At 38.1% G+C, this 12,683-nt stretch overlaps 2 protein-coding genes across 2 annotated transcripts in view; one reads left to right on the forward strand and one right to left on the reverse strand.

The window, feature by feature from the left end:
* Positions 1-12,683, reverse strand: part of LOC132790112 (potassium voltage-gated channel subfamily H member 8) — a 63,807-nt gene that overhangs the window by 41,018 nt on the left and 10,106 nt on the right. The window lies entirely within an intron of this gene.
* On the forward strand, positions 4,075-6,820 carry LOC132790113 (phenoloxidase 2). The gene is made up of 5 exons (XM_060798549.1): positions 4,075-4,493; positions 4,554-5,184; positions 5,484-6,117; positions 6,174-6,426; positions 6,490-6,820. The coding sequence occupies exons 1-5, from the start codon at positions 4,141-4,143 to the stop codon at positions 6,683-6,685; spliced, it is 2,067 nt and encodes a 688-aa protein (XP_060654532.1). The 5' UTR covers positions 4,075-4,140; the 3' UTR covers positions 6,686-6,820.

Genomic DNA, 12,683 nt, shown 5'->3' on the forward strand with positions numbered 1-12,683 from the left:
TGACAGCTGAGTAGCAGCTGGCACTGAAGTTAATATTGCAGAAAATCAACCAACTGTCTGACTGTGACAGCGCCAAGAGAAAAAGCACCTGATGTAGCAGCCACGCCACCTTGATCTCTCTTTCTGTCCCACTGTCACTCATTCTCTCGCTTCTCTTCCTTTTGCTGGCTCGCTCTAACTGTGTGTATGTCTCACTCTTCTCACTCTATGGCAATTTGTTCCAAGCCATTCAACAAATGTTGTTCAATTACCTTTGCTGAACACAACCCACACACACACACACACACACCCGCACACACATTGTTGCAGCCGCTAACTGGCTAACTGAGCCATTGTCTGTCTGACTGTTGCCACATGCCACATGGCAGCAACAGTTGCCAGCTTTCGACATTTGACAGTCGTGCAACAAGAGCAAGGACAATTGGTAACTGCCAACAGGCAGCAACAGGCAACTAATAACATTTTCGCTCTGCGCCACGTCGACGCCACGTAGCACTCGTGGCGTTCGCTTGCAACAATGTTGCTGCCACACAGTTTGCCAAATGATTTGTTACTGTTAACCATTTGTGCACTTCATGTCACAAACGGAGGCAAGTGCCTCCTGTGAATGGATTTTAATTAGACGTTTGAGATTTGCATACGTATGAGTGCGTGCTTGTATGTGGGTGTATGTATGTATGTAAGTGCATGTGTGGGAGTGTGCGTCTGTGTGGGAGTGTGTGTGTGTGGCACATTCCCTTGTGACCGCTCATTACAGACAACATTGCTAAAGTTAGCTGTCAGTTTAGTTAGTTAGTAAGTCAGTTGTTGCCACTCGCACTTGCAGCAACCTTTGCTGTCAGCATCGATTTTGCAACAGTTTTGCCGCAAGTTTGTGACTTGCCACTCTCACTCAAAATACCGTTTACCCCAAAACCCTTTGGAGACATCTAATTGGTCTTGTGTTTGATTGCTTTGTGGCTCACATAACATGGACAGCAATTTTGCCCCTGCTTTTGTTGACCAAGTTAATTTATGAATTTTCATAGCCACACTTTATTAGCCATATGATTATTTCATTAAGCATTAAACCCATTAAGCGTAGCAATTGTCTATTTAGCACAGTTTGCAACCTAAATGCCCCAAGCGGATGTTGTAAACTTGGCCACAAAATTCCCTGCAAGTGACGCGCTTCCCAATGATTCCTTTAACTAAGTGAAGCCTTTGAATTATGCAAAGATTTCCTGGAAATTTTCAAATTATACATAAACTATAAAGTGCCTCTCTTTCACAGGAAATTTCTAAATATCTACTAACAAGAGTTATGCACATTAAACTTTTTTATTTTTAGAGAGAAAAATTAACATTAAATGTAATTTTGAGCTTCTTGAATTTTCAACTAAATATTTTTATTAATCATTACAAACATTTCTACAAATTATATTCTTTTGTTTTTTCTTTAATTGCCCCTAGTGCAAAAAGTGCATAGTTTGAGGTGAAATTAAACAAAATTTATAAAAACATAAAATATAAAGTTTTTAATTGAAGCATATTTGTTCAAAAGATATTTGCACATAAATTAAATATCCTCATCACATAATGAATTTGTGTCCAGAAAAGGTAATTTTAACTGCACTGGCAACCTCAAAATAAGTTCTTCCCACTTCCCATTACCTATGTACATACTAATATAAATATGAGTAATAAAACTTATTTTTGTGGTAATAATTAAAATTAGTTGATCGGTAATGATAGTTTTATTTGCCATGACAAACGTCTACGATTTGATTTGTATTATAAATGTTTTTATATTATCAAATCAAATGATCTTGTACTACCAAAAGCAGAACCTTAAAATAGACATGTGCATTGAAGTGAGCTTTTCTAAAGCAACTCACACAATAAATACAAATAAAACCGTTGTATAGTATAAAACTGTAAAAACAACGAGTTAATCAGACTCAAGACAAATGAATGTGGCAATTACAAGAGTATTGCTGCTTCATTAGAGACCAACGTGCAAAATTTACTTGCGTTGCATATTAAATGTAAAATGCTGTTAACCTGTTGAAGTTTCCCCCGGAACTAGCTTTAAAAGGTCTGCATTATAAATGGGCTTTTTGCGCTTTTTGCTGCGAGCGGCGAGCGAACTCACAAAATATTGATAAGCTCTGTCCGCAAAATTCTTGCGGTTTGCCTCAGTCCCCTCCTCAGTCTTGATACCCCGGCTTAACGATGTGGCGTAATTATGGCAACCCTTTGCAGCCGTTGATCTTATGAGTTGCCATGTGGGGCATATAAAAAAGGGGCAGACACTTTTGTCTTTATCAACATGCCACAAAACTTTGAATGTTTTTAAGACTTTAAAACTTTTTGTTGTGTCGAAAAACGTCATAAAAACTTTGCCGTAACTTTGTGAAGCAAAAGAGAGAGTAAGCGAAAAAGAGAAAGAGAAAACGTGTAGAATTTATTCAAGATTGTAAATTAAATTCTGTTTGCGTTGCGATTTTTTCCAAATATTTATAATTAATTAATGCTAGTTGTAATGCTGTCAGCAGCTTACAGATATTATTTATGAAAAATTACTGTAGCTGACAGATAACAGCGGAGCCCAACAATAACAACAATGACAGCAGCAACGCATAAAGTTCGATATGAAAAGTCGTTTTCATATTTTATGAAAATTCATCTTTTGAATTTCTCCCAAAAACTCGATGCAAAAAAATCAGTGAGGAGAAGTCAAAGCGAGTCTCTGCATAATCTGGATGTAGTTGCCGTTATGGTTGTCGTAACTGTTGTTGTTATTGTGGTTGTTGTTGTTGTTGTTGTTATTGCTGTCAATTTCACAGATTAATGCGCGCACATTTGAACGCCTTGGCCACAGTCTGCAGCACTTACATTTATTATTGACAATGACCAAAGTTTTTGGCTCTTTGGTCACGAAGCGGCACAAAATTGATTTACACCCCAAAAATGTTTTAATCGCCAAAGTCCAAACAAAAACGCTTTTCTCCTTCTCTTACTTGCTTTCACCTTTTGTCTCCACACTAACAAAAGGAATACAAAGACATATACCATATACATATTGAAACTTAGATAGTTTGGGCCAGCTTAAGGGACTCGCATATGGGCCAATTTATTTGCTTGCCACGGGCCACGCAAATAGCCGCAACAAAAGCCAACTTAGCATAATATTTTTGGGTTATAATCCCACTGTACTGTCCATTTAATCCTGCGGCTATTCATAAATTTCAGTCCCATTTATCCCCTTCAGAAATGGGTTATTTGAGTTGGGCAAAAGAATTTTCACACACACACACACCCACACACAGAAAAATGCTGAGTTTTAAAGAAAATTTGCTCGAACAGCCACAATTTAAATAGGCGCATAAACTTAGAAAATTAAATTTCAAATTTCAAAAGAAAATTTAAAATTACACATTTATTCTACGTCATTTTTTTAGACCAAATGTTGGTGAAATAAGAGAGAAACAATATATTATTATACATTCAGTGCTTCTAACTAACATATAAAATGTAATAAATAAATAATTATAGAACTTATTTTTATAAACCTAAAACATAATATTTTTCTAAATTTAACAAATAATAACGATCCAATATAAATGAAGGAAAGTTTTTGCGAATTAATTAACAGTCAAATATTAATAGAAAAATAATATAAATGCAAGTTTATTGTGGTAAGCAAAGAAACAGAAATCTCAGAAAATAGAGAATTTAAATACAAAAACACTTCTAATTTCAAGAGATGTGTATATAATGTCGATATTTCTTATCAACTTGTGGTAGCATGTGAAAAAACAGAAGAGTCGAGCTGTTTATACGAGATAAGCATGTTGCAAGTAGTCATACATTTGTGTGTGTACTTTTATCACAACTCTTGCACTTTCTCAAGAAATGCTGAAAGTAAATATTCAACAAAACTTGTGGTTTGTCCAAATTTAGAAATATTTGTGAAATAAAGTTTGTGAGAATGCAAAAGACTTGATAAGCGCCAAGTTGTTAATTGTGGTTAGAGCAAAAATGGTATAAATATGCCGCTGGTTTGGGTTAATGGTCACAGTGCAGCGTCACACCTCGTGAAGAGTAGAGCAGAGCAGCAGTTTACAGGGTATCCTCAGCACTCGATAATACTTCATTATGAACACCGATTTAAAAGCCTTGGAATTGCTCTTCCAACGTCCTTTGGAACCAGTGTTTACCACTCGCGATCAGGGCAAGACTGTCTTTGATCTGCCCGAGAGTTTCTACACGGATCGTTATCGCAATAACTCCGAGGAGGTGGCCAATCGATTCTCGCAGAATGTGCAGACAAGAATTCCACTGCGTGAGCTGACCTCAGTGCCCAATCTGGATTTCGCTGCCAAGCTGGGCAGGAAGCACCAATTCTCGCTGTTCAACTCTCTGCACAGGGAAATCGCCAGTCAACTGGTTAAGCTGTACTTGGATGCACCCAATCTACAGCAATTCGTGTCCCTGGCTGCCTACACCAAGTGAGTGCACCACACGCAGCTTTTCAAGCCATGTGCTTCACATCGCCTTCTTCATTTCAGGGATCGTCTGAATCCAGTGCTCTTCCAGTACAGTTACGCTGTTGCTGTGGCCCATCGTCCCGATACACGTGAAGTGCCCATTCCCAACATCTCGCAGGTCTTCCCAAGCAACTTCATTGAGCCATCCGCCTTCCAGGATGCCCGCCAAGAGGCGTCCGTCGTTGAAAAGAACGGCAACCGTGCACCGATCACGATTCCCGACAATTACACGGCTTCCGATCGCGAGGATGAGCAACGTTTGGCCTATTTCCGTGAGGATATTGGCGTGAACAGTCATCATTGGCATTGGCATTTGGTTTATCCGGCCAGCGGTCCCGCTACAGTCGTCAACAAGGATCGTCGTGGCGAACTCTTCTACTACATGCATCATCAGATCCTCGCCCGCTACAATGTCGAGCGTTTCTGCAACAATCTGAAGCGTGTGCTGCCCCTGAACAATCTGCGCGAGGAAATCATCGAAGGCTATTTCCCCAAGATCCTGTCGAGCGTCAACAATCGCACCTATCCGGCTCGCATCTCCAATCAGCTGCTCCGTGACGTTGATCGTCCAGATGGATCCATTGAGATCTCCGATGTCGAGCGCTGGCGCGATCGTGTCCTGGCTGCCATTGATCAGGGCTTTGTCGAGGATGTGAGTAGCAAACCAATCGTTCAATTTACTGAATAATTTATTTCGTGAGTGAGCTAGTTCATTCGAATCGATGGCTCAGCGTTCGATTCCGTTTATCGTTGAATTTCGTTTTTAGTTCATTTTCGTTAAATTTGTTCGTCTTTTGTCGATCTTTATTTTTTTTTAAGAAGAACTGAACAGAAAACGAACTAAGGAACACATTTACGCAACTAAACATAATAGGACGAAGAAGCTGAACTATTCATTTCATTTTTGTGTGTCTGCCAAAACATTAACGTTATACTTGATTCCCTCTCCAGACCAAGGGCACTCGCATTCCGCTGGACGAGAAGCGTGGCATCGATATTCTGGGCAATCTGGTTGAGGCGGCGCCATCTCTCTCCGTCAACATGCAGTACTATGGCAATTTGCATAACCAGGGACACAACATCATCTCGTTTGCCCACGATCCTGATGCACGCCACTTGGAGGACTTTGGCGTCATGGGTGATGTGACGACAGCTATGCGTGATCCCATCTTCTACAGATGGCACGGCTTCATCGACAACGTGTTCAACAAGCACAAGGCTTTGCTGCCCGTCTATACCAACGATGAGCTCAGCTTCAGTGGTATCAATGTGACCTATGTGGAGGCCAAGATTGGCGCTGGTCCCGCTCGTCCCAATACGCTGTTGACCTATTGGCAGCGTTCGACTGCTAATCTGGCCGCTGGTCTGGACTTTGGCCCAGTTGAGGATGACACAATTGGAGCTAATTTCAGACATTTGCAGAACGCACCTTGGACTTACACGTTCAACGTTACGAACTCTGGAGCTAGACGTACGGCAACCTGCCGCATTTTCATCTGTCCCAAGACCGATGAACGCAATCAGCCGCTGCGTCTGGAGGAGCAACGTCTCATGGCCATTGAAATGGACAAGTTTACTGCCGAGCGTAAGCTGGTGAATGTTTAGCTGTTCTTACTACTTAATCACAAACTGTTTTCGCAGTGATGCCTGGCGAGAATACGGTGCGTCGTGAGTCGACTCAGTCATCGGTGGCGATTCCCTTCGAGCGTTCGTTCCGTGCTGTTGGTGTCAATTATCAGCCAACTGCAGCCGATGAGCTGGCTCGCTTCCGTTTCTGCGGCTGCGGCTGGCCACAGCATCTGCTGCTGCCCAAGGGCAAGCCCGAAGGCATGCTCTTCGATCTGTTTGTGATGTTCTCGGACTATGCCAACGAAGCGGTGGCACAGCCAACCAAGTGAGACGCCATCGCAATGCGAGGCCACATTTCAAATTATTAATCGAAAATGTGTTTTCGCAGCACTCCCAATGATGCCTGCAGCACTGCGTATTCGTTCTGCGGTCTCAAGGATAAACTGTATCCCGATGCGCGTACCATGGGCTTCCCATTCGATAGGCGTCTGCCCAATGATAATCTCACTGACTTCGTTGGCGCCTTCTCGAACATGGCCAAGACCGATTTGACGATTAGGTTCAACGACAAGCTGGTCGGTTAACCGTGTTGACAACCCCATAAGCGAATCATTTCCATTTACCCCAGCATATACCTCTTATATATACTCGTATACTCAACTATATAATCTACATTTTGTACTGCAATAATAAAAGCTGTAGCTTCTTGTTACAATTTGCTCGCTAAATATTTGCCTTGCATTATTTAATATTATTTATACCAATGTGATTTCTGGTTAGCCTCCAACACACGCACACACACACATACACAACATAGTTGTATATAGCGTCTGTTGCCGTTTATTTGCGCCATACAAACACGCCCACTAAGTTGTGGGCGGCGACCGAACTGGCAAGACGAGGCAAGGCTAATCCTATTAGACTTCAAAGCCGTTTGCTCAACAAACTTTGGCCATGCCCCCATGTCCAGACTCGCTCCCCTCCCACCACCCACAACCCACCGTCCATCGTTTCATCCATCCATCCATCCATAGACTTGCTTGTCTTGCTGCTGGGCGAACAACAAGCAGACGCTTTTCTGTATTACACTTTGCGGCAAAACCGCTGCACGTGTTGCGCTTATTAATTTTCCTGTTTTTTTTCTTCTTCAGTTTCACCATTTTGCCGCATGGCCGTGCCACAATTAATGCTGCATACTTGAAGACGCCAAACTTGCCATTGAAGCCGGGAACAAGTGAAAGTTCGAGTAGCTTGCTTCGGATCAAGCAGCACACAGCTGTCGATTATAGTCGCACAAATTGATCTTTAATCGATTCTACGCAACTTTTTATTAAAATCGAAGCTGCAACAAAATATGCGAGTCATATTAATAATTGTTGTGGTGGCAGCAAAGTAACCTCCTCGAACAGAATTAAGTTAAGCTTACACGTAGTTGCGAACTTAGAACATTCAGAAAATATAAAACAAACAAGCAGCAACAATAGATGACGCTGTACCTCACTGTTGCCCATAGATGTGTGTATAACTTTTCGATTCATTTTTGCTGGTTATAATCTAGAGCTTTTATATGTTTAATAATCTAAAATTTGTATGTGTTACATACATACAACTACATTTTTAAGTAGCTGTAAACTACGAATACTAAGAAAGCATTAAACAATCAAGCAACAAACAATAGATGGCGCTACGCCACACTGTGTCCAATAAATACTTGTTTAACTTTTCTTTACGTTTTTCAATTTGAAGGGCATATTGTCAGTTATAATCTATAATTTTTATGCGAAATATATAGCCACAATTTTAGGTAGCTACAACCTAAAAATATAAAAAAAATATATAGGAAACAAACAAGCAACAAACAATAGATGGCGCTGCACCAAACTATGCCCAATAGATACTTGTAAAACTTTGCCCTCAATTTTTCAAATGCAAGGGAATTTTATGAAACAGCTTAAGGTTTTAATTTGGAATTTTTATGCCTGAATAGCAATAAATTTGATTGGCCAGTTCTCTGAATAACTTATAGCTTTCTTCACATTTTAAAGTCTCCCCTCGCAATCAAATTTAAATTCTAACAACAACAGGAAACTCCATTTTTTAAGCTCTCCTTCCCCTTCAATAAAAAACGCACTTTAGAATTTATTGATGTAGAGAAGAATGAATAAATAGAAAACCAAAAAAAAAGTGAGAGACATGAAAAAAAATTGTTGAAAAATGCGTGAGCACATTGAAAAATACTTTAATTTATTTTGTAGCCCAAGGGCAAGTTGTTGTCTAAAGTTGGGTGGGTTCATAACTTTGTTGGCTTTACGTGTACGAGAGGACTATATAATATGTATGTATTTAGAACGTGGTCCTTTCGGTTTCCATGTGTTCGCGTATTTGTTATTATTATTTTGCCTGTTTTTTCTCTGTGTGCTGTATTTGTGTTGAGCATTAATGTGGCTTATGCCACAGCGTTTGCTTCTGTTTGATTTGATTTTATTTTATTTTGCTTTATTTTGTTTTGCCTTACTCTGGTTTTGTTTACAAAGCAACTGCAAAAATATTTGCCAAAGTTAAGGCCAAGATTTTGTGTAGTGACATTCTAAGTAGGGTTCTCAAACCCACCAAACAAGCTACTACACAAAAAAAAACACTCACATGTGTAGACCCAAAAATAGTAGTCAATACTCATATAAGAATTTGCATTTTAATGCTGTTTACTGCTTGGGTAAGCAACATTTATAATGTTTGCTCATATATTTAATGCTAATTAACTGCATAGTTAGTTGCTGGCTCAGCAAACAATTCAAATTTTAATTCAATTTCCTCAAGCAAGTAAGCGAATACTCCGTACGTAAGATGGTTGATTTAAGGCCTAGCAGCAATTAGTTGCACAACATTTACATTTCTGTGCACATTTTCATTAAATCATTTTCACACACACTCAGCACACCATATGCATTTACAACCCAAAGTCTACAAGTTGCTGGAATTGCCAGTAGCCTATTAAAAAGTCAATCAAATGTAAACTCGAAGAGTACTAGAGCTTTCTTAGGTGGGAGACTAATAGTTTAGCTGTAATTTAGTATTCTCTAAATATGATTGTTCTAAGAGTTTCAGAATATTAAGCTAACTAATAGTTAGCAGGATTTTGAATATATCAAATTTAATAACACACAATAATTTTACATTTATTTTAAATATATTGAATTCTCCCTTTAACTTAAAGAATCAAAATTCTCTTTTACACAACTTTACGACTATTGGGTATAAAAATGCAAGCACACTGTGCTCAAATATTCCATTCATTGGTCGATCTGTTACAGATGCTTTTGCTTAGAGTCTCGGCAGACCTTGCCGAGTGCATACAATTAGTCGAAAGTAATATCAAACACCTGCAATAAGCAGACGAAATTATATTGGCCAAATCGAAATGTGTTTGCTTTGCTTTATTTGCTGCATTCTCTCACGCCTTAAGAAGCTGCAAACAAAAGTCAAAGTGAAATAAGAACATTTGCTGGCTATCTACAAACACACTTACATACATACATATGCAAGCCATGTGCTATTTTTGCCTAGTTCCAGTTCATAAACGAAGCATACGTCTGTCCCCTGGCTGTTGGCCCACATATGCTTGTATATGTGTGCCATTTTATTAATAAATATAGTCAAGTTCATCAGCTGCCTAATTGCGCATAAGCTGCAGCATCCCCAAGCAAATTAAAGTACAAAATTGAAGAAGCCACAGCACGGTCAGACAGAGAGACAAGGCACGGATCCCTTATGAAAGCATTCAGGCGAACGCAGTGACTAGATAATATGCGTAGTCAAAGTATCTAAGCTTCTACATACGAATGTACCTCGATGTATATAGCGTGTATAAGTATGTATTGCAAATCTGTAATGCGAAGCGATTCACGGTTTTATGGCCAGGCTTAATGATTTCAGCATTTTCCACAACAAAGCAAAATGCAGAGGCAACTTGAAGCAGCAATGACATGGCAATAGCCAAGCAGAAGAGCAAATATTCATTCTGTATACCTGAACAGATTTTTGTTAATGGGGTATATAGCAAAAAAGAGAGTAACACACAATATTAAATTTAAAAGTAATAATAATAATAATAATTTAATTTAATAATAATAAATTATGCACATCAATTAAACGTTGAACGCATTTTTATCATAACATTTGTATGATTCAGTATAATATATATAGTATAAAAAAGCTAAAAAACACCTTTTTTTGCAAAAGACGAGCACACAAATTCGACATTCAAGGTATGTTATTATTTAAAAAATAATAAATTTATATATATAATACATTTAAATAACAGCCTGATTTCATATTATTGATTGAATTAATGAAACACAAACATTAAATAGCAAATTACATTCAGTTGTTTGTCAATTAGTATCAGTAAACATCATTATGATTATATACATATGCATATGTATATATGATATACATGATTATAATACTATTTAAGTGATATCGCTACCAAAATTAAACGATGATTGTCGATGATGAACGTAAAGAGCATTAATTTAATTTTAAAGATTACTAATCAGAATTATCTACTGTATTATTCGAAATGTTAACGAATGTTTACCTAACCGTTTATGTCAAGCTGTCAGCAAAGTTAACTCTCACAGCTTATCAAGTAGTACTGTCTTTCCGATTGGGTATTACAAAGTTGCTCAGTTTGCATATAGCTTAACTTCTAGTACTCCAATCGTAGACATGCTAATTGTTTGCAATTATGCTTTGAGCTGGCTTCACATTACATTGCGCTACAAAGTATGGCATAGATGGAAGAAATCGAAATGGAACCGACCATTAAATAAGCACGTTCGAGAGTGGCTCTCAACATTGCAGCACATCCACAGCTCAATTGTCAGGGCTGAAGAAACAGCTGCACAAATACGACCAGCAAACGCTGAAGGTCATTCAGGATGCCAATGAAAATGGCACACACACTATTATAGTTAGTCACATGGCCATTAAATAATTACATATACTTTTTGCAATGAGTTGCAATTTTACTGAAATGACAGTTTTATGCGCATACTTAAAATATTTATTTAATATGCCATTTAGTTAATAGTCGCTCACACACACACACACACATATATACCATAACTATGTGCCGTCCAGCGTAAATTAAATTGTTGCCGCGTGAAAATCTATTCTATTTTTAGTTGTGCATTTTTTATGACGCTTTTTTAGTTGTATCAGTTTTATAGTGTTTCGACTTTTTGCTCGCTAGTCTTTTTAAATATTTACTCAGCATGTCCACGCGCTTTTACCTTAAGGCTGTTAATATTCAAATTAATTGCTAATAAACGAGCAATCCACTGTTTATATCCATCCATCAGGTAGCGTCATGGCCGTCGTTTTTGTTTATCGTCTCTCCTACTCAGCCGCTGTCTGTGCCATTGATTCCAACACATGCCACGCAAAAATTAAATTCAAGTTACCTTTAACAAATCAGTTTGCAAATATTGAACAAGATGTTATCCTCTAGAGCTAGTTCAGCACTTATCTCTAGCAGATTCAACCCATTCAACACATTTTCATTTACAGGGTATACAACAAAAAAAAAAAAAACTATCCTATCCATTGCTGGGAGCACCTGTGTTATTTTAGTGTCAATATGCGCTATGCTTTATGCACACACGACTCGCAGAGTGTAAATAAATAAATAAGTCCCTGCAACAAACAAACATCAAATAACCTCCTCACCCACTGAAACGCCAACGATGTGCTCGCAGTATTATCTTCTGAATCTAAAAAGTGCTCCATTGCGATTTAATGCGTGAGTCTGCCGCGAATTTAAACATTGTTAATTAAACAACAAAGATATTGCTTTAAGATAAACATATGTTGTAATGGTGCTTCAGCAAAGTTGTCGGCTCAATGAACTGTCAAGCACTCTTAAAATTCAATTTACCGAAACAACATAAACTTAAAACACATATGATTCCCAGCATTCAATTCTAATATAACGAACTTTGGTATTATTTGGGCATATCGTTTGCAACATTTTCTAGGCAAAGATTGTAAGTTAATATGTTTCTTTTAATAATTGTATTTATTAAAGAGGCGAATATTTCAGTGTCGTAGAATTTTTATTTTCCCTTTTCCATGGCAAATTTAGGCAGGTTGATAAAAATCGGTCAATCTAAAATGTGTAAAACTTTCGAAATACATACATATATAGCTTTTCGCAAATCGTTTATTTCGTACAATGCATTTGTGCGCCGTACTTTAAAATATCGGTATTGTTGTTAATTTTAAAGTACTTATTTTAAACAAACAAATTTGGCGTCTGCTAAATAAATTCTCATGAAATCAGCACTAAAACTACTTCTGTTGTTTGATTCAATGTGACAGCAGAATGTCCTAAATAGCTTTCCATTCACATCTCTCGCACTGTTGGCAAATAGATCTTATTAGCATAATAGCATGTGAACCTCATCCATGATTATACTTATTGAAATGGATTTAATGCTACTAATGTAGATCATATTTATTAGCCATTATTTGCATACACTATTTGCTTAACTTGGCAATTTGAATAATCATGTATAAGCA

The sequence above is a fragment of the Drosophila nasuta genome, chromosome 3 (assembly GCF_023558535.2).
Source record: "Drosophila nasuta strain 15112-1781.00 chromosome 3, ASM2355853v1, whole genome shotgun sequence".
Taxonomy (NCBI): domain Eukaryota; kingdom Metazoa; phylum Arthropoda; class Insecta; order Diptera; family Drosophilidae; genus Drosophila; species Drosophila nasuta.

Coding starts and splice junctions, on each gene's coding strand:
- LOC132790113 (XM_060798549.1), top strand. CDS start 4,141: ATGAACACCGATTTAAAAGCCTTGGAATTGCTCTTCCAACGTCCTTTG. Junction 5,185..5,483: donor ATCAGGGCTTTGTCGAGGAT/GTGAGTAGCAAA, acceptor TTCCCTCTCCAG/ACCAAGGGCACTCGCATTCC. Junction 6,118..6,173: donor GGACAAGTTTACTGCCGAGC/GTAAGCTGGTGA, acceptor CTGTTTTCGCAG/TGATGCCTGGCGAGAATACG.